Here is a 22791-nt window from a genome sequence, read left to right on the forward strand (position 1 = left end):
AGCGGGGCTCGCGGGTTGAAGGAAAGCCAGTAGGAGGAGCCGGAAGCAAAAGTACATCTGCCCGCAGAGAACACCTTCGACCGGTGAACGAAGAGGGAAAGTCACTTGAACCGGGGCGCTCCTGGGGACTGTGGGTAAGCAAGGTGAATGCCGAATGAATGAAACAGCATGCGCACAATGAAACAACCCGAAGCCATGGGCTGGGAGAAAATTACAGACAGTATAAAATGCAAGCGGCAAAGTAGCCAATCACAAATATTGAATGTCGAACTGAATGAGAACTTTTTGGTTAAGCTATGACCTGATGACCAATTCATGTAAAATTCAAGAATTACCTAATTGAAAGCAAAATACGAAACAAGAAAGCAAGCATGGAAGATTGCGAGAGAGGATGACAGCAATGTGGTGAAGGAACAAAAACACTGCATAGTGAACTATATGCATGAATACAGTGTGGCAAGGCCAAAGACTGGCAAATGATATTTGACAAATTGTGGCAAAGCCAAGAGGCTGACAAGGAGAAGTCAAGTGAGCGTGAACATTTGCACCGGAACAGATACAGAAGTACCTGTGTGGGCTAGAGAGCCTAGGGTTCCTGGTTGCTCAACCTGTATTGGGTGGACCATGTGGTCTGACGACTGTGCCTAGACCAGGGAACCCTCGATTGGTAAAGCCAACGACACTGCTGAAGTGAACTAAGAAGTAGTAAATTGATTGAACTGTAATTAAATCCAGAAGGAGTGTAAAGTTGACCTGCAGTAGTTTTGAACATTGACAATAAGTGCAAATAGACTCTTGTGAACTTGGGGAAGGGCACGCCAAGGATTTGTGGAACTGTCTTGAACTTGGGGAAGGGGAGCTGAAAAGTAAGCTGGGAGCTGGAAGAAGCTCTGCGTGTGCCTTGACATCCTGCTCTGCCTGGAGCGTTAGAGACTGTGCCCTGTCATTGTGAAGATCCATACCATCTGGATTTACGGATTCTACGAGGCCCTTGAGGCTTGTAATCATCTGCTGTTTAGCGTGTGTGGTTGCCTAGCAACACCCGGCAACTTGCTAGACATGCCCCAAGCCTCAGATTCATCCTGCTTGTGTGCTACAAGACCCACCTCCCTGGCAAAGTCACAGCAAAGTCACTGACCCCTGCTATCTGCAGCTGTCCACAGAAGTTCAGCGGCCGGTGACCTTATAGGTATGTCGGGCATCACCTGCCTGCTCTTCCCAGCACCTTCCGGAAACATTTCCCGCTGTTTGGACCATCACTGAGGTACTGTTCATTTTCCTCATGACTGTATCAATACCTTACTGTTCGCTTCCCGATAACTCCCAATCTAAATGTGACTCTATAGACTCATGCACAAATCCTAATCTCATCTACCCACAATTTACCGACACCTCCACTGCCATCGACCTCGGTTTATGGAATGTGAGGTCGCTCTGCAATAAGTCCACAGCAGTACTGGACTTTTTTCTACGCTTGCATTTTCATTTCTTCTGTATAACCGAAACCTGGATTCTCTCACGTAATTCGACTGTAGCCGCTACTCTCACTTCTTCTCTGTCCTCCGAGCCAATGGTCACGGTGGCGGCGCTGGTTTACTGTATTGTCCTAATTGTTTATCTATTCCTTCTTGTGTCTCTACACCGGACTATTTAATTTTAATTTATTTAATTTAATTTATTTATTTATTTAACATTTATAAAGCGCTCACACAGCCCACAGGCATCGAGGCGCTGTTACAGGAATTTTGTTTTTCTTAGTTGTGTAATTGTGTTGTTTTTTTTGTCTTAGTTACTTATTTATAACGCGCTTAAACACCCAGAGGTTTCTAAGCGCGGACCCGGGGATCGAACCCATTGTTGCTTCGTGTCGTCTTGCTTCCAAGACGCGCACGCTGCCGCTGAGCTATCCTCCCGGGACAATTCCTATTCCTTGTTTGAGTTTATTTATAAGATTTTCACTGCTCCCCATGCTATTTCTTTTCTTTCTATCGCCCACCTGGCCCACTTGGGTCATTCTGCAAGGACATTGGTCACATTCTTGGCCATATTCTACCTAGTCCTACTCTACTTGTTTTACTTGGAGACTTTAATCTCCATCTTTCTTCTACTCACTTAGCTTCTCCCTTTCTCTCAATACTTGACTCACATTTACTTTCCCCACTTTCTGCTCCTCCCACTCATACCTCTGGTTCTACCCTCGATTTGGTTTTTACTTCATCATTCACTGTTTCTTCTATATCTGCTTTACCTATCTATTTATCTGACCACTCTCTCCTCTCCCTATCACTTATCCCTCTTAGTATTCCTGGTTCCGCTTCTCCTAATACATTCTTTAGGCGTGACTTATGCAACTTTAATTCCTCACTTTTCTACGATACCTGCATAAACTCTCTCCCATCTCTTACAGATTGTTCTCTCTCTGCAGACGAAGCCACATCCACTCTCTCCCTAGCCCTTGTTTCTAGTTTTGATCAACTCTATCCTTTTTCTTCCTTTCAGCCTTCCCGCAAACCTGCCAAACCCTGGCTCTCGTCTCATCTCTGTTCAATGCGCCATCTTCTACGTTGCCTTGAAAGGCTTTGCCGCAAATTCCGGTCTTCCCCCAATCACGCTACTTACTTTTCTTATCACGCTCTTTATGTCAACTGTATTAACTCTGCCAAACACACCTATTTCTCTGATCTTTTCCATAGTCAATCTACTCACCCTCTGCGTCTTTTTCAAACTTTAACTCTGCTTCTTTCTTCTCCCACATCTGATGCCCCTAGTAATTCATCTTTATCAGAATCTGATTTTGCAAACTTCTTCTCTTTTAAAGTTCACTCTTTACGCCAGGACATTTTATCGTCACCCTCCTATAATTCTTCTCCTTTATCTTTTCCTACACTTTCCAACACAGATTTTAACTTTGCTCCTGTCTCTGACTCTGAGGTGGCTCTTCTGTTGACCAAAGTTCACCCCACTGCTGCCCCTACTGATTCCATCCCATCTCTGCTTATTCCCAAAATCTATCCGCTCTTGGCACCCTTTCTTCCATCCTTCTTTAACATTTCTTTTTCTACATCAACCTTTCCCTCTGCTTTTAAACATGCAATCATTATTCCGATTTGAAAGAAACCTGCAGCTAAATGCCCTTCTTGTATCAAACGTTCGTCCTATATCTCTTTTACCCTTTTTCTATCCAAGCTTCTTGAGCGGCTTGTTTATTCACAAATGTCCTCGTTTGTGTCTGGTCTTTCTCTTCTTCCCCCTACTCAGTCTGGTATTCGTCCCCGTCACTCTACTGAAACAGCCCTGACCTGTGTGCTTAACTCTCTTCTTACAGCTCATTACTCTAAACTCTCCTCTGTTCTCACTCTTCTTGAACTAGCTGCCGCTTTTGACACTGTGGATCATTCTCTGCTTATGGATTCTCTTTCCTCCTTTGGTCTTCGTGGTTCTGTTCTATCATGGTTTTCTTCTTACTTATCTAACCATACTTTTGCTGTTTCCTGGGGTGGCAACACTTCTCCATCTTTTCCCCTTGATCCTGGTGTTCCCCAAGGGTCAGTCCTGGGTCCTTTTCTATTCTCCCTATATACTTCGCTTCTTGCACCTATAATTTTTTCTTTCTGACTATCACACCACTTCTATGCTGATGATACTCAGCTTTTTCTATCTTTTTCGTCTTTCACGCCTGATATTCATCACACCATCTCAATATGTCTTTCTGCTATCAAATCCTGGATGATCTCCCATTTTCTTACCTTGAATGCCAGAAAAACTGCAGTCTTATTCTTTCCTGCTAATACTCTTCTACAACAGTCTTCTGTTCCTTCAATTTCTTTTCCTCCCTCTAGTCTATTTATCTCTCTCACTGCTTGTATTCTTGGTCACTATTTCGACTCTAATCTTTCTTTTGTTCATCATATCTTTTACATCTCGCTTCTTTCGATTTCATCTTTATAATATTCGTAGAGTCCACCCTTTTCTTACTTTCCACGCTACTAAACCTCTTATCTCGTTTTTAATCTTCTCTCGACTATTTTACTGTTCTTTTATGTTCTTTTGTCTTCCCTGTTCCTGTCTCGCTCCTCTTAAATCAATTTACAATTCTTCTATTCGTTCACTCTGTCTTCTTTCTTATCAGGAGTTCCTCCGCTCTTGCCTCACTTGGCTGGTTGTCATTCTATTCCCAGCTTAAATTTAATTTTCTTTGCCTAGCATTTAAATCTCTTTGCCCCTGACTATCTTGCATCTCTTCATTTCATAATTCTTCTCGCTCTGTTCGTTCTTCTGGTCTATTCAGGCTGAATGTTCCCCGTCCTCCCTGTGCCCAATCCTGCTTTCCTTCATTTCAGCTTCTTGCTCCTCTACATTGGGACTTGCTCCGTCTGTCTGTCCGCCTTATCACTTCTTACTCTTTGTTCCGTTCTTCCCTAAAAACTCACTTCTTCAGTTTCCTGATTGATTGTTACTGGCAGTAACTGAATGTTGATTTGCATTACTGATTTTATGTACCATTGATTTTCTTATGTAAAGCGCTTTGGAAAAAGGCGCTATATAAAGTACAATAGAAAATACAAATACAAGCTCAGAACTTTATTTTAAGCACTCTATCTTTTATTTCTGACATCCCGACACATTGTTTAGCTTCAGTTGTGAGGGCAAGGATAGATTTTGGACACAGACAGACTTTTAAGTTGAACTTTCTGACTCGGGAAATCCCACCTCCAGTATAGGGCAAGTTGGGTTTTCATCCATCCTGACGTTTGTGTTAATAAAGCAAATTTGTTTGAACTTTGGATATTTTTTCTGTGTCTTGCTTCATGATGCCTTCACACTGCAAACAAACTTTTGTGGTGGTCAAGATCAGACTTCTTCCCAAGCCTTCTGCTTCCATGAACTATTCCGTACTTGAGACAGCTGAGCATGCATTACCATCTACCTACCTACCTATCCCATGTATGATACCTAGACTTATGAGTCTGACTTATAAACTTGATTATATATCTGTCTGTTTAGATAACTTGCTAGAGTGCCCTGGACACCTCTAAGATATGCCCTGTACTTGTACATATGTTTGTATATATTCTTGTATATATTTTTTGCCTATGTGTGTTATATATTCATGCCAAATACTGTAATAAGCTTAAGATTCCTTGTACAGTGTTGCGCCCGGCTACCCAAGGGTTTGGCGCGCATTACCAAATAAATAAACAAACAAACAAACAAGTGCCCCCCCCCCCCCTCGGCAAGCCTCAGTTTGCAGCAAATAAAGAGATCTGACGCAGACTGTTGGTAAACCAAGCTTCTTGTATTAAATAGCAAATACACAGCATACAGAGTGATCATCTGATCAGCAGGGAACACAGCAGGACAAGTGTGCAGGCAGTCGGCATACAGAGCTCTCTAGGGTCCCAACCCTAGAGCGCAGGTTATAAAGCAGATCATAAGCAATCGCTTATGTTATAGCACTTTCACAATGGGGGGGTGTTACTTGGCATGATATTGCAGACATTTGGCAAGAACTGTCGACATCTCACTTGTGACGCAGCCCTGCGAGGACTTGTGTTGCATTATGGATAAGCAGCATTCACAGAAACCCTACTGTTATCTTCCATATATGGCTCTAGTGCTATACTTGTAGAGAATAAGCAGAAGAGAAGGTCTGACGTGCCCTCTGCCACCGGAGGAGTGTTGGGCCTGTCAGGGGTACTGCATGTAGAGGAATCAGAGGGTGAGTCAGAGAGAGGTGACATGGAGGGACTGTGGCCTAACTGTATGGGAGAGCCTAATGCATTGTATAGTATAGCATAACATAGCATAGCAATACAATCCTGCCACATCACTTTGCTGTAGTAATTGGCAATAAAGGTTTCACACTGCGTGACTGTCCTTTGGATGGCAGCATTGCACCAAATATGAAGTGTTTATGGTAACATTTTACAGAAAGCACTGGTAAGTAGTTTGTCACCCGTCACCGTGGGGCAAGTGCATTGTAGGTTCAGTATGTAAACTAGGGAACTCGCCCGGCATGTCTAGTGGGATTTATAAGAATTGGCAAGGCTTTGCCTCTTTTTACACCAGAGGTTTCATGGAATGCCCAGGGACCTGGCATAGTGCATGAAATCATGACGAAAGACAGGATGCTGCTTCATGTAAGAAGCTGTACTGTTGCCATGCTGCCGTGCACAAAGCGGTTTATAAAAGAACCATCTAATAAGGTAGTATCACAAATGTTTCAAAATCATAATGTCTTCCTCCGGAGGACTGCTACAAATCCCTTATTGCAATATTAATAGGCCTTTTGAGAATATTGACGACTAGGGGCAACCCCTCTCTCTTAGGAACATTGTGATGTAAGCATTTCATAAAATTGATCTTTTTCCTCTTGCAATGAGTACTTGCAGTGTAAATTCCAGATCCAGGGCTTGTAATAAATGTGATATTTTATATTGTCTCAACATGAATTATTACACTGCAATAATAAACAAAACCGTTATTAATCTGTCATTACTTTCATTGTCCTTTCTCCATATTTTTTGTCTGCATAGAAATAGATCAAAAAGAGAAGTACAAAGAATATATAAAAGCAAAGTTCAGATTAATTAAGGATAGAAATCATCAGATGGCCGATGAAGTGACATTAAAAGAACGTTACACAAAACTACTCATTATAAAGGACTATCGTGACAAAGACGAGAAAAAACATGACATATTGTCACCTGGAAGGGGACATCTTGCGGTCCTGGCGGAATTACAGGCAGAACATTCCTACTCTAGCATCCAAACTTTGTTTGATCCAGAAAAGGACGGGCACATCCCCAGCACCGTAGTCCTCCAGGGAGTGTCCGGAATTGGAAAGACTATGACATGCCGTAAGATCATGCTGGACTGGGCCTCTGGAGAACTCTTTCAGGATATGTTTGATTATATGTTTTATATTCACTGCAGAGAACTTAACCAGTATAGAGGGCAGCGGACGATCGCTGACCTCATACCCAGCTGTGATGGGGAGCCCTTCCTATCAATGGAAGAAATAGAGGCAGAATCCGAGAAAGTGCTTTTCATAATTGATGGGTTTGATGAACTTAAAATCCCTGAAAATCTACTTTTGAATGATCCTGGCAATAAAGCTCCAATGGGTCAATTAATCATCAGTTTAATAAAAAGAAACTTCCTTCAGAAGTCATCCATCCTAATCACCACCAGGCCGACAGAAATCCTGGCACAGGTCCTCACAGCGTGCCGGGGCGGCGAGCGCATTGCAGAGATTCTTGGCTTTTCGGAAGCGAAAAGGAAGGAATATTTCACAACCTTTTTTGGAAACAAATCACAAGGCAAGCAAGCTTTCAATGTTGTAAAAGAGCATGAAATTCTCTTTACTATGTGTTTCATGCCCATTGTCTGCTGGATTGTCTGCAAGGCCGTTAAGCAACAGATGAAGAAGAAAGAAGAGTTTGTCTATGTTTCTAAAACCACTACTTCAGTCTACATGCTCGTCCTTTCTCATTTGTTAACCCAGCAGAGCAGTGAATCTGAACAAAACAAGGTTAACATTAACCTGCGGCGGTTGTGTGCGCTAGCTAAGGACGGAATTCACCAGCAGAAAATATTGTTTGAGATGGATGACCTAGCTGAACATCAGATCGATATACCAGCCCTTCAGTCCCTCTTCCTAACAAATTCTATTTTTGTGGAAGAGGAAGAAATGTGCAACGTGTACAGCTTTATCCATTTGAGCTTTCAAGAGTTTTTTGCTGCCTTGTTTTATGTACTGGGAGAAGATGGAGCAACCGCAGAGTACACACAGAAACCGGAGGGAGCCCTGATGCGTTTATTGAAAGATTATGGCGAACAGAGATATGATCACTTGATGATGACAGTGCGTTTCCTGTTTGGTCTTATCAATAAGGACATACTGACTCAGATGGAGAGAACATTCCAGTGGAAGGTTTCCTCCGACATAAGACCTGCATTAGAGAAGTGGGTGAAGGAAGAAATCGAACGAGATGGCCATGAGATTACGAATCGTCGGATGGATCTTCTCCACTGCTTGTTGGAGACTCAAGATGAAGAGTTTGTGAAAAGTGCAACTGAACATTTCCCAGACAAAAGGTTATGTATAAAATCCCTACAGAGAGCATTGAATACCATGGACTTCAGAGCACTCTCATTCTTTCTACAGAATTCCTCTACAATTAAAGAACTTGAAATCTCTGATGTTAGAATGAAACCTGAATACCTCAGAGCGCTAGCACCAGGTCTAATAAAATGTTCCATTTTGAGGTAAGTGTCTCAATTTCGTTTTTAAAATGTTTAATTCATTTTGTGAAAAGCTTCTCATGTCACAGAATAATTAGCCTGACATATAGAAAGATTATCATTTGAACTGGCGTTCAACATAAAAAATAATTTGACATATGAAACATGAACATGCCCTGACAGTGCACAAGTGCAGAGAATTCCCATAGCCCAGGAGGCTTTGTACGTTCTGGCTGGATTACGCATGTAAGGAGCTTTGGGCAGCATGCACTTTCTGGCCTCTGGAATCTGCTAGTCGGCCGACTCCAGTGGTGCTGGCAGCAGTCTGAAAGAATGGTAAAAATGGTGATAAGTTGACCAATGGTCGGTATCCAGTGGTGGGAAGGTTTGCTGATGATGGGCAGTACTTGCAACAAGCATGTTCCTGCAAAGTAGTTCCTTGAGAAAGCTGGGGGGTCCCCATAGCTTTTTGCATAATAGCAATAGTATTCTTAAGTTATTTATCTTTTGAAGAATGCACAACAGCTGGATTGTTTCACATCGCTAGAAAAGCATGTACCTATTAACAGAGGCTCCCATTTGCTCAACAGCGCTGTCCTCCCACATAGTAGATCATTTGTGATCATTTGTTACAGAGCACGATGCTCTCCCACGTAGTAGATCATTTGTTCCAGAGCAGCGCTGTCCTCCCACATAGATCATTTGTTCCAGAGCAGCAATGCCCTCCCACATAGATCATTTGTTCCAGAGTAGCGCTGTCCTCCCACATAGATCATTTGTTCCAGATCAGCCTTGCCCTCCCACATAGTAGATAATTTGTTCCAGAGCAGCATTGTCCTTCCACGTAGTAGATCATTTGTTCCAGAGCAGCGTTGTTGTCAAGACTTGGGTTTACACACAGCGCTGTCTGGGCATGCCTGGCAACATCTGGAAGCTGCACTGGCATCTCCTGCAGCACCACGCAATTCGTGGTAGCCATCGGACCACGATACCCAGCAATCGTGGCAACCGCGGTCACGTGATGCACACGTAACATGCTTCTGGGTTTGTCACACTGAAGGCATATTTAAATCCTTCTCACCGGCGAAACGGGTGCTCCTTAACTAATTCATTAGTTCCTGAGTGTTGTATCCTGATCCCTTGCTGTTTCTGTTTATCCGACCTGGTTTGCCTTACGGATTGCTTTTGTTACTGCCTTTTGGACTTCCGACGCTTGATTCCCTCTGCTCCGCCCCCCTGGTTACCGAATCTTTAGCTCCCGTAATCCCGTCCTCCCTCTTGCTTAGCCCTCTTGTTCTGACATCCGGACCTCTGAATCCTTGCCTCGTGTGTCAACGCCTGTTCTGTCTGGCGCTGGACACAGTTCTTTCCAGTTCCTATTGTGTTAGCTGCATTCCGCATTTGCTTTCTACTCTTTTCCTTCTCCACGGAACACTTCCCTGCCTTAATCAAGGTCTTCTTTAACCACAAGGACGCTATCTTGCACTACAACAAAGAACACAACCCTGGATACATTTTTGACTACTGGGACGCTCTCCTGATTCACCACTGGTCACTTGGATTGTGTGTTTATTTTGGGACGCTCTGCCGTTTATCCACAAGACTGGTGGATTTGGGACTTGCACCTCCACAGTCTTCACCAACCTATGGACATCAAGTAGGTTACTAGCGGTCTTCCTGACAGAGCAGGTAAGAGTGAGTAATTGAGGGGTGGTTATTGCTGAGATCCAGCTAACCTGGCTGCTAACTGAACTGTTGTATTGTTCTTTGTTCCTTTTAACTCTGTTGTTGCTGCGCCCGCCTTTTCACTCAAGCCCCTGGCCTGTCAGGTGATATAGAGTCCTGCAGGCTGCTCTCTTGGGGGCGAAAGTCTATTATACATTGATTTCGGGACTTTCTATGAGTGAAGAACCACCTGTATAGGGTGGTACATCTGTATCGCTTAAGAGTGCGACAGTTGTCCTCCCATGTAGTAGATCATTTGTTCCAGAGCAGCGCTGTCAGGCCCGTTCCATAACCCACCCTGTGATCTATGCACATGGTCTTGAAAATATGTTGGTATGGATTGGCAGCAGTGCAGAGTACATAACACCTTGGTAGCAGATTTATATCTGCTGGGTTTTATTAAGCATCCAATGTTCTGTGTTCTTAAAACTCGGTGGGGGTGTCATTAGATATTTTGTTAATCTGAGGTAAACCCCACTCACCTAGTCCAGTCGAGACCCTAACATTGCTAGTTTTTCCACGGTCTGATGATGAGGTGACAGAATGGGGAACGCTTTATGTGAGAGTCGAAGAAAGCAGGCTCCTGTTTTTACCACAACACGTGCTTGCATTTCAGTGGTCATGCTAGAAACGATCAGGGTCTCTCAGCTTCAAACTTGAGATCCAGGCATGTACCAAAAGAGCCTGGCCAAATTTCCTTCAACCAAGAGTGTCATGGGGTCTCTATTGTGGCGGATTGGATTCTGCTCCGCAGGAGTACACGGATGAGTAGGGGGAAAATGACCCACTCAGCGCTCACATTCCTACAAACCAAAACACTACACAATCATAAAGGTAAAACGGGGACTGTTAAGAGATAAAGCTCCTTCGCCTTCGGTGGGCTGAGGGAAGGCTACGCTCCTTAAGAGGGGTGTGAAGGTGAACCAGTAGTATGCGAAACAACACAGTATCACAGTCCAAAATAAAGGGAATGTCCAATCAAGGTTCTATAAAAATATATATGCTTTAATCAAACCCACCATCTGCACGTAGAAAGAATGAACATACTGTACAAAAACCCACCCCATCGGAAGAATAGAGAAGATGTGACAGACTGGAGAAAGTAGCATTCTCAGCGTAGTTCATGGGTTGCAGGGTAGTCTTTAGCTGGGCCCTAGAGACTCTAGTCTCAGTCTCTAGGGCCCAACTGGACCGAGTAGGCAGTTCAGAGTCAACAGTACTTGGATCCAGTTCTTGGTGGGCTGATTAAGTCTGACTCGGTGTCGAACGTAGATGAGAGCCCCGGAAGCAAGTGGGCATCGAGTAGGGGTGAAGACTGGTGCTCTGTGTGTTGGGACCGTTCTCAAGGATGCAGGTCGGGCGGTCCCAAGAACGCTTCGTAGTTGACCAGGCAGTGTCAGCCTTTAGCCGCCAGAAGGGGTCAATGAGTGATATTCCAGCGGTTCAAGTCGGCGGGCAACGGACATCGAAATGGTGATCTTGGGTACATCAATGTGCAATCGATGAGGCAGCAGTTCAGGAGTTAGTTGGGTCGAGCTGTGGTTCTAACCCCTGGTTAGAGTCAGCATTTGACTCTACAGTGATTCGGTTCGGGTCCCGGCGTTGAGCAGTCACTTCGGGTCTAGCAGTTGACGAGCTTAGCCAGGGCACCATGCAGTGTTGAGCTGGTCGAAGGTGCAAGCAATCTCCAATCTGGTGGAGGAGCACAGCAACTAGTGACGATGACTTGCCCCTCGTCCCAGGTACAGTGAACACTGAGTGACTGGTTTGGTGTGGAAGAACAGGGAGCTCCGTTTGGTCTGGTCCTCGGGGCGACTCGAGGATGGGATGGTTCCATTCAGGGTCTACTCTCACAGCTCAGGAGATTCCGGTGCATAGTGGTAGGTCCTGATCCACAGCAGAGATTACTCCTGATGTGCCCTGGGAGAGATAGGTGATGTCTTGGATGATAGCTTCTTCATCATACAGCACAGGGGGGTATATCTTAAATGCTGCCTCTGCGCCACAGGGACTTGATTGTCTCTGTGGCTGTCAAGTGGGCACCTCGTGACATGTGAACCTGCTCTGTGCCACGAGAAGAGCAGGCGCTGCGGATCAGGCTACTGATGCGGTAGGGCACGATTACACTATGCTTTTGGCATCTGTTTGGCAGATTACCCTTTCTAGAAATAGAATTACCCTCATCAGTCTATTTTTTAATAAAAATCAAATAAGCCAGGGTTTTGCATCCTTGCCAGATGGCCATTCCGCACATCCACAACTTTAACCTCGGATGTACAGGCATTAAGCCAGAGCTTATTTCTCGACTTTCAGTGGTCTACTATAGTCATGCAGGTGATTAAACTAAGGTTTTTGTCTAATGCAGATGTCTGTTTCTTCTGAGTGTTTGCATATCATGCGTGTTGACATGGCTTGCATATCATGCGTGTTAACATGGCCATCCTGGAGAAATCCACAAAGGTACAGGATGTGAGTGCTGATGCCTGCCCACCGCTGCTGACTGCTTATTGGCTGACCGCCCAATATGCCCTACTGCAACCTGGGAGCCGGCAGGCAACGCTGGTCCCCACTAAAGGCCCTCATTTAAGGCCACTTGGTGACTTCCCTGTCAGTCCCCGCCAGGCCACGGAAGGCCGCACCAAACCCTTCCAGCAAAGGTATGTGATCATATCCCCTTCCGGTAACATAATTACCTTAAAAATGTCTTCCAATTTATCATGCTCCAGTATCATCCCCCTTTCCACCTTCCTACAACCTTGTGCATTGCCTGATGAATCGCACTTTACCAACGATACCCCTGCGCTTTCCAAAGGTTAAACTACCTGCATTCTGCCCTTGTGAACCTTGCTGAGTCTAACCGCACCTTACCTCGGTGAAAGTAGCCATACACGCCCATACTAATTTCTGCAGCCCCATGATGCCTCCTTAGAAATGCGCGCTTGCAAGCATGCACGTTGCTAGCCACCACTTATCGGGCCAACCCAGCCCAATACCACCAGAAGCTGTCTGGTCACCTCAGCCGACCACCCTGGCATGTTGCCTGCACCTCGTTTCACCTCCCTGGCAGCCATCACGGCAGTCCAAGAAGCGGCGCTCACCTGCTGCCTTAGCAGCACACCACGACCTAACCTTACGATTAACTGCACCCTGCATTTCGTCACACAACCTCTGCGAGATTGCAATACACACCACCCGGCCCATGCTAGGTCCTATTGCTACCACCCCCTCCGTGACCAACGCTCCAAAAGCCACAACACCGAAATTGAAACAGCCAGACAGATTCTACCGCTTAGCACAGCCCTGGGTACTCAATGGCATCACCCTACTGACAACACTGCCCATCAACATCTGAAACGTATCAAACTACCCACCAGCCCCATAACTACTACCCTAAAAGGAACATTAGTTAATGTCACGTCCCTTTCTGCCCATGCACACAACATCTCAGACCTCATCATTTCCAATGATCTGGACATGTTGGCCATAACTGAAACGTGGCTGCATGCTACCTCTGTCCTGGCCTCGTCACTAGCTATCCCCCAGAAATACACTATCCACAGGAAAGATAGATCTGACTCTAAAGGGGTAGGAGTGGCCCTCATAGACAGAGACGTCCTCCTTATTAGAGTAATCAGCAGTGCCGCTTTCCTCTCCAGAGAACTTCTCTCAACTAAGCTAACTTTGCCTCACACCGCCACTCTCCTTTGAAGAGGATATTGTGTATCTCCACTCTGCAAACACTAAACCCTCGTCTAAGACCATGCTCATGGGGGATTTCAACCTAGGCTTCGAAGACCTGACTGACGGTTCTCCCCTGACATCAGTGCAATCCATGCTAAAAAAGAGTTGCTGAAACTAATTGGAAAAGGGTTCTGCCAGAGTCTAAAAGCTTTCTTTGCCTCTGCAACAAAGGCATATAAGCATGCAATCCTCCAAGCCTAAAGTTCCATTTATAATACTAGAATTGCCAACGCCAGTTCAAGCTCCTGAGAGCTCTTCTCCTTATTACGAGAGCTTGAATCACCACTGCCCCCGACAGCCAACTGCACCAAAGACAGCTTATGGTGCATCGACATCCATAATGTGCTGCTTGGCAAAATTGTTTTGCTCGAAGAAGATCAATTTGAAACAAGCTGCCCTGTGCAGAGTCACCACAGTCTCCCCGGCCATGCCACCCACAGCATCACCCAAAACCTATTAAATTTCAAACCAGCCTCCGAAACAGAGGTCACTTAGATAATCAAAGGGCTCCAACCTTCCCAATTTCAGGTGGACGGCTGTCCTGCAACAGTCATCAAGGACTGCGCTGAAGTACTCGCCCCTTCATCCCTACCCTTATCAACACTTCGTTCTCCTCCAACTCAGTGCCAACCAATCTAAAAGATGTGTAGGTCCTTCCTTTGCTTACCTTAGAACCAGCCATCCTTTCTAACTACTGCCCTAATACGACAGTCCCATTCCTCCTCAAAATACTAGATCGGGCGGCATAACTCCAGATCCAATCTCACCTCGAATCTAACAACCTTCTTGGTCTTCATCAGTCGGGCTTTCATCCTGGCCATGGCAGATAAACTTCACTGCTAGACTTCAAAAACTAATTGGGAGACGTCAAAGACTTGGGCAATGTTTCCCTCCTCCTCCTCCTCCTCCTCCTTCTGTACTTGTCTGCGGCCTTCAATCTCGTGGACCACCAATTCCTATGCCAAAACCACCCCACTTCAGCCCACTTCGAATGGATTGTGGCCTCCCACGTATTCCTCATCTTAGATATCTTGTCTCCCAGCTCTGCTGCCCCGTAAAAATTTTTCACCAGAGGGTGCTGTGCTCGAAGCCGCGGAGTTGAAGTACCTCGACGGCCGCTGTCGACCGTCAACGTCATCCGCAGTATAAAGGGCTTGTGCCACGCCCGTTACCTCTGTTCTGTTTTTCCGAGCACTGCTTCGTGTCACAAAACGGCGTATCCATTTTTCATCGACGAAATGTCTTCGTTATCGACTCCAACCACACCCAAGATGGGTTTTAAAAAATATCTGAAGTGTGGTGGATAAATGTCAATTACCAACCCTCATCGCAATTGCCTTTGGTGTTTGACCCCTGACCATCGGGTTGACGAATGTGGTTCCTGTCAGGCTATGTCGAATAAGGCTCTTAAGGAACAGAAAGGTAAGCTGGCGGTGGGGGAGGAATCATATAAGTCTTTGAAAAGACAAAGAGATTCAGGAGGGTCAAGTGGAAAGTCTCGACACAGGTCGAGGAGATTGAGGTCTAAGAGTCGCTCGAGGAAATCCTCCTCGTCTTCGTCCAAAAAATCGAAGAAGCGACATCATAGATCTTCTTCCTTCTCATCCGAGAGAAGGGTTATTGCCTATCCTTCCAAGCACGATTCTCCTGAAAAATGGGAGGCCTTTAGGGCTTCGATGCTTAACATTTTCGGGAAAGCGGCCCATAAACCCTCAAAAGCTGCGTGAAGAGCATGCCCCTGTCCACTCCAAAGGTGACAGAGAGAGATCAAAAACGAAACACGCCAGATCCGGCAAAAAATCGAGGGTGTCATCGGAGGAAAGTTCTCCGACACCTCATGAAAAAAGAATGAAACCATTGGTGCATAAATCAGGGTAACAGAGGTCAAAATGGCGTCGACATCAAAGTCGAAGTCGAATATTGACTCGACGCAGCTTTCGACGTCAGCATCAAGGACGCTATCGAATAGAGGATCTTCTCTCGCAAGAGGAAGGTCGGGTTCTCCATCCAGAGGTCAAGGCACTCAGCCTTCACGCATGGCATCTGAGAGGCTGAGATATAAGGATTGGGCCCTCCCGGATGACGTAATGGCGATTTGGCCAGCAACAAAATCCCTGTATCGGTGTTGTTGGAACAAGTTCAGTATCTGGTGCAGGGATAAGAATGTGGACCCATTCTTATGTAATACTCTGACAGTACTGTATTTCCTTTTACACTTATCCAATTTGGGGCTCCAAGTTGGCACTATTAAAGAATACTTAGCAGCGCTATCTATCTCCAAGCGCTCCTTGGAAGAGGTTTCTTATGTTAAAATGCCTTTAGTTACCCAGTTTCTAAAAGGACTGACAAATGTGTATCCTCCAACGCCTTTTCAGGTTCCCACCTGGGATTTAAATTTAGCTTTAACATTTCTAATGTGTGCCCCTTTTGAGCCTCTACATTCTTGCCCTTTAAGGCTACTCACTTTGAAAACAATTTTGCTAGTGGCTATAACATCAGCCCGCAGGGTGAGTGAGTTGCAGGCACTCTCTTGGAAGCCTCCTCACACCATTTTCCATAGGGCCAAAGTCATTCTAAAGGTCAAACCATCCTTCTTACCTAAAATAGTTTCTGATTTCCACCTGTCACAGAAGATTACCTTACTTTCTTTTTACCCTCCTCCACATGCAAGTAAAGAGGAGGAGAGATTGCACAGACTGGACCCAAAAAGGGCTCTCGATTTCTATATTTCTAGTCTGGCAAATTTCCGACAATGTGACAATTTGTTTGATATACAGGCCACAATTTGGGCCTTGGAGTGTCTAAGCAAACTCTATCTAGCTGGATAATTATAGCAATCTCGAAGTGCTACAAATCGGCTGGGCAAGAGCCTCCAGATTGGCTAAGGGCTCATTCAACCAGGGGCATGGCAACTTCTACGGCTCTTCAGAGGGGTGGTCCGGTGCAGGATATTTGTGCTGTGGCCACCTGGTCGTCAATGCTCACTTTTGTGAAGCAATACTGCTTGGACTCTACATCATATCAAGGTGGCTTATTTGCAAAAGCTGTCCTTCATTCAGTCCATAACTAAAATTTCTAGTACTCCCACCTCCAAAATTACCACTTCTATGGGAGTCTATCATAAGATGAGGAATGCGTGGGAGTACACAATCCAGTTGCACTTGAACTTCCTTAAGAGCCAAGGGACTATAAAAGCCTGATCAACTGATGCGACCATTAACACTGTAAAAACAGAACTGAGGTAACGGGCGCGGCTCGAGCCCTTTATACTGCAGATGACGTTTACGCTCGGCGGTGGCCCTCGAGGGACTTCAACTTTGCAGGTTTGAGCACAGCGCCCTCTGGTGAAAACAAATTCCGAAGCAGCAGAGCTGGGAGACAAGATATCTAAGATGAGGAATACGTGGGAGGAAATATCCAGTCGAAAGAACGTTACAGTTGGTAAGTAACTTACCAATCCAATCCAATTGCTTCCTATCCAATAGATCCACGAGGGTCTTCTCAGACAAAGGCACAGCTCCCCCTACCCCTGGCACCTGCAGCGTTCCCCAAGGCTTCTGTTTTGAATTAATTGTGTCCTCCCACGTATTCCTCATCTTATGATATTCGTATCCCAGCTCTGTTGCTTCGGAATTTTCTTTCACCAGAGGGCGCTGTGATTGAGGCCGCGGTGTCGTAGTCCCTCGAGAGCCGCCGTCGACGTCATCTGCTGTATAAAGGGCTCGAGCAGCGCCCGTTACCTCAGTTCCGTTTTACCGACGCAACTGCTTCGTGTTACGAACGGCGCATCATATTTTTCCTCAACAATGTCCTCATCATCTACTCCCACCACACCCAAAACAGGGTTAAAATAAATGTCAGAAATCTGGTAGGAAAATGTCAATAACCGACCCCCATCGGAATTGCCTCTGGTGCCTCAGCCCAGACCATCGGGTTGACGAGTGCGGTTCCTGTCAGGCCATGTCCAATAAGGCTCTTAGGGAACGTAGAGGTAAGCTGGCGGTGGGGGAGGAAACTTATAAGTCTTCTAAAAGACAAAAGGATTCGGATGAATCCAGTCGAAAATCTCGTCATGAGTCGAGGAGGTCGAGATCAAAGAGTCGCTCTGGGAACAAAGAGTCGCTCTGGGAAATCTTCCTCGTCTTTGACTAAAAAGTCAAAAAAGTGACATCACAGGTCTTCTTCCTCCTCGTCCTCCTCTGAGAGGCGAGTAACTTATCCATCAAAGCACGATTCCCCAGAAAAATGGGAGGCCTTCAGGGCTTCGATGCTTTAAAATATTTGAGAAACCGGCCCAGATCGCCTCGAAGTTGCCGTGTGGTGATCCTGCCTCTACCCACTCTAAAAGTGACATAGGAGAATCAAGATCTAAACACGCCAGAGTTGAAAAGGAGTCGAGAGTGTCTTCAAGGGAAAGTTCCCCGACACCTCGTACTAAGTCAATGCCTCCAGTACATAAATAGAGGTTAGAGGAATCGACATCAAAGTCGAAGCCAAAACTCGACTCGACACAGCCGACGACCATAGCGTCGAAGCCGCTGACAAAAATGACGTTGACACCTTTGGCTGTATCGAAGCCTTCTTCGACAGCATTGAAGCCTCCTTCGACATAGTCGAAGCCAGCGTCTTCTCTTTCGAGTCCTTCGACGCCTTTATCGAGGCCTTCTTTGATTCCAAGACCCAAGTCGACTCCATTGTCCATAACTAGGTCAATTCCACCTTCTTTACCTGAAAAGACTTTCCATCCACAACCTAGACAGGACTTTTCAGATCCATGTCATCCATATTTGAAGAACACTCCTCTGTAGAGGATGTTACTTAAGCTGGAGTTAGGTTTGGAGCCAGAGAGGTCCCTGAAGAGCTAGTGGACCCAAATTCTAAAATAACAGATCTTTATGACTGTCTCCAAAATGCCAGTGGCTTAGACACTTCACCTGAAGACCAGACCCTACAGATCATGCTGATCCCAGTTATATGAATCTTATGGGAAGGGTCATTGATTGTATGGGCTGGAAGGCAGCTTCCCCAGATTTCGACCAGGATGACATGACTGACATCCTGAGTGAAGGTCCTTTAAAAGATCCTGTTCTTCCATTCCATAAAGCACTGCAAAAAAGGGGGATGGTAAATTGGAATATTCCTGACTATTTCAGCAGTAAACAAGAAACTTGTACCAAAATATAGGCCATCTTTATTAGATCCAGAATATTTATCTGAACATCCCTCCCCTGAAAGTCTAGTGGTTCAAGCTGCAACCTCCACTAGGCAATCAGCTTACCCATAAATACCACCAGACAGGGATGATAAAAAAGTTGATGCTTGGGCCCGGAAAGTTTTTTCTTCGGTTAGCATGGCCCTTAAATCGACTGTCACTTGCACATTAGCAAGATTTACATATACCCTGTGGGACTGCATGACATCAGCGGCTGAACGTATCCCGGAAGGTGAGGAACAGGATGGTTTTCTGGCTATAGTAAAAGATGGTAAAGAGGCTACGGAGGAATGCCTTCAGTCAGGACTGGACACTGCGGATAGTGTAAGCAGGTGCATGGCATCTAGCACGGTCCTAAGCAGGTTTGCATGGCTAAGGAAATCTGGCTTTGCACCTGATGTGCAATCTAGATTACTTAATATGCCCTTTGTCGGCTTGAGGTTGTTTGGCAGCAAGGTGGATGAAAGCTTGGAGAAGCTGCAGACCTCAAAAGCGGCAGCAAAATCACTTAGTGCCACTGTAAGGCAACCTTAACAACACTCTTATGTAGGCTCATCTTCCTGGAAGAGTCGCCCTTTTCGCTTCCATACCTCTTTTGGAAAAGGGAGGGGGCAGGCCTGTCAGAGAGGCCAACAGAGAAAACCCTCTCATGGTGGAAAATGGAGAAGTGCTAGATCAGCCACAGCAGCGGCTAATACCCCCTCAGCCACTGCTGCAGCCTCTGCAAAGCCACTTTGAGGTATTCACTCACAAGACACCGGTGGGAGGCAGAACCACTCAGTATCTGGACGAATGGCGGGGCATTACGTCAGATGCCTGGGCACTAGAGATAGTGACCCATGGTTACTGTCTTCCTTTTTATCAAAGACCTCACAATCATCCACCTGGAGCCAATTCTGTAAAAATTCCAGACCCGCTGCTTGTGCAGGAGATTTTAACCCTGCTAGAGAAAGGTGCAATAGAACATGTACCTGTAGCAGAGAGGAACAAGGGTTGGTACGCCCCTTATTTACTCCTCCCCAAGAAGGACGGAGGATTGAGACCCATCATGGACTTAAGAAGCTTGAACAAGTTCCTCAGGAAGGACAAGTTCAAGATGGTGACCCTTTCTCAGATCCTTCAGGCTCTTCACCTTCAGGACTGGCTGGCTTAATTGGACCTTCAGGATGCTTACTTTCATGTGCCAATCCATCTCAAGCACAGAAAGTACCTGAGGTTCGCAATTGGTGGTTGTCATTATCGGTTTCGCGTTCTACCATTTGGGCTGACCTCCGCCCCGAGGGTTTTCACCAAACCGATGGGGGTGGTGGCAGCGAGTATCAGAAGAAGGGGGAATTCACGTCTACCCTTATCTGGACGATTGGCTAATCAGGGCGAGTTCACCCGAACGAGCCCAGAAACATCTGGCCTTGACCTGCCACTTCTTACACAGTCTGGGCTTCTCCCTCAATTACAAGAAGTCACAAATGATTCCAAGCCAAAAACAATTCATCAGAGCAATCCTGGACACTTCTTCATGGAAAGCCTCGCCTCCCGAGGAGAGAGCTCACCACATTCTGCAGATGGTAATGAAGTTTCAAAATGCCCAACATCTACCGGCATTCGACTTTCTAAGGTTGCTAGGCCTCATGGCATCCTGCATTTTTCTGGTGCCAGAGCCAGATTGAGGATGAGATCCCTTCAATGGGCCCTCAGGACTCAATGGTCCCAGTTTTCGGGGGAGATGTCAGATCTTCTGCAAGTCTCGACCAAAGTGACTCAAGATCTCCTATGGTGGGCTTGCAGGGAGAATATCCTCAAGGGGGAACCTTTTTGGCAACCATGGCTGGCGATAACTGTAGTGACGGACGCTTCACACTAATGAACTGACAATCAGCGGTTGTTCCTCTCCATTTGAGTCCAAACTACACATCAACCTTTTGGAGCTGAGGGCAATCAGAGTAGTGCTGAAGGCTTTTTGCCCTCTGTACAGGGAAGGAATGTCCTGATAATTGTCATGATCTCTGCTTCCAAAAGGTCAGGGTTTTCCCAACTCCCTTGGAAGCAGATCCATAACCCAGGTTCCGAGTGCCAACCAGTCCCAATTGGGACCTTTTGGACCCAGTCCTGGCGCCAGTGGCACCAGGCTCATAAATATGCCCAGTCCCAGCGCTGGAAGCGCCGGGCTCATAATGCTTGGGTGGACTTACCTGCAGCAGACCATGCTGCTTACTTGCCTGCCAGTTGAGCCTCTGATCCTCTTCTGTTTGGAACTACTTTTCCTGTTGGGTGGGGCAGGAGCCACTCCCTAGATTCAGAACACTGGAACTCTTCTGGAAAGCAGGAACTCTTTTCTTACCTAGGCGTGGCTGTGGAAGGAGACACCTAAGCACTACAGGAGGCTATTTAAGCCACACCCGATGGATGAATCTTGCTTTGCGTTATTCTGCATCCTCTGCAGCAGAACGCTCATCGTGTCTTCTGCATCTGATCCTGGGCCTAAGGAAAAAGGCTTACCATCCTGAATCCAGTCTTCAGCAACACCTATAAAGACAAGAAAGAACAGGTTAGCATTACGGTCTTCAGTGACCGCTCTTCACTTACCTGGTCCATCGGCTGTCACCAACGCCTCGCGCTGCATCCCGGCATCTGAAAGACAAAGGCTTACCTACTCTTCGTGCGCTCCGGAGGTCTTCACACTGCATTCCGGCATCTGAAAGACAAAAGCTTACCAACTCTTCGCACGCTCCGGAGGCCTTCGGCGCTGCATCCCGCATCTGAAAGACAAAACAAGGTGCGTTTAAAGACATTGGGGAACTTTAATACTCACGTGCCATCACTCCTTTCCACATCTAACCCAGTGGGTATTCCGGCACCCTGCAGCCGCTCCGAACTTGTACCTGCAAAATAAAAAGACAGTTAGAGCCCATCGTGAAGCAGGCAACAAGCGCTTACTTACGTGCTTCCAGGCGCTTCTATTCATCACACGGGCTCCATCTTCAACTCACTTCAGCCCGTCATCCGCCATCGCCGGAACCCTGCAAAACAAGAGACATCATTACTAAAGACTTTAAAGACATTAGAATTACTCGAAACTTACCGTTCGTGCAGTAAACGGCGGACAGCAGTCCTCTGAAGTCAAGAGGCCTGCTCCCCTTATCCAGTGAAGAAACTGGTTACAGCACCCTGCCCCGAGGCAGATGGAGAGCACAGCGTTCACTTACCTAAGGTGAGAGCGTTAACCTTTGGGGTTCTACAGGAGAAGAGAAAGGGAAGATGAGAGAGACATTCAATAACCCAGTTCCTTAATCCCATATTTTCTATCTGCAGACATCTTACCCTTCGATGCACAGAGGTCCAGCCCAAAGAGCCAGCCGTGTATTACACATCACCTTTGAAGATACGGTATACGCCCAGTCAAGACCGGCGCCTCTACGGGAATCAGGTGAGCGTTACAATAATGATGGACAACACAGTGGCCATGTACTACCTCAACAAAAGAGGAGGCGTAGGATCACTCCCACTGTGCAGAGAGGCAATGCAGCTCTGGTTCTGGGCAATGCAAGAAGGAATCTCTCTATCGGCAGTTCACCTACCCGGAGAGCAGAACACGGCGGCGGATGCGCTGAGCAGGCAGAGCACAGTCTCCCACGAATGGGAACTAGCTCAGGAAGTCCTTCAAAAGATCTTCACCCTTTGGGGAATCCTCAAGTGGACCTGTTCGTGACCGGTGACAACCAGAAGTGCGAACTGTACTGCTCAAGGAGCTCTAGGGGACGAGTTCGTAGTGGACTGGGTATTTCCACTCCTTTACGCGTTTCCTCCTATCCTCGTGATTCCTCAAGTAATCAGGAGGTTGAGAAAGCTCAGGAAAACCATGATCCTAA

At 46.2% G+C, this 22791-nt stretch overlaps 1 protein-coding gene across 5 annotated transcripts in view; it reads left to right on the forward strand.

Annotated features, from left to right (window-relative positions):
• The window catches only part of LOC138468387 (NACHT, LRR and PYD domains-containing protein 3-like), a 1409260-nt gene that overhangs the window by 201768 nt on the left and 1184701 nt on the right, over positions 1-22791 (forward strand). For all 5 annotated transcript variants that reach the window (XM_069608927.1, XM_069608925.1, XM_069608926.1 and 2 more), the window contains one exon: positions 6537-8271. In XM_069608927.1, the coding sequence (XP_069465028.1) occupies positions 6537-8271 (1735 nt within the window). The remainder of the gene's footprint in view (positions 1-6536; positions 8272-22791) is intronic.

This window comes from Ambystoma mexicanum, chromosome 4q (assembly GCF_040938575.1).
Source record: "Ambystoma mexicanum isolate Mex_15411 chromosome 4q, UKY_AmexF1_1, whole genome shotgun sequence".
Classification (NCBI taxonomy): Eukaryota; Metazoa; Chordata; class Amphibia; order Caudata; family Ambystomatidae; genus Ambystoma; species Ambystoma mexicanum.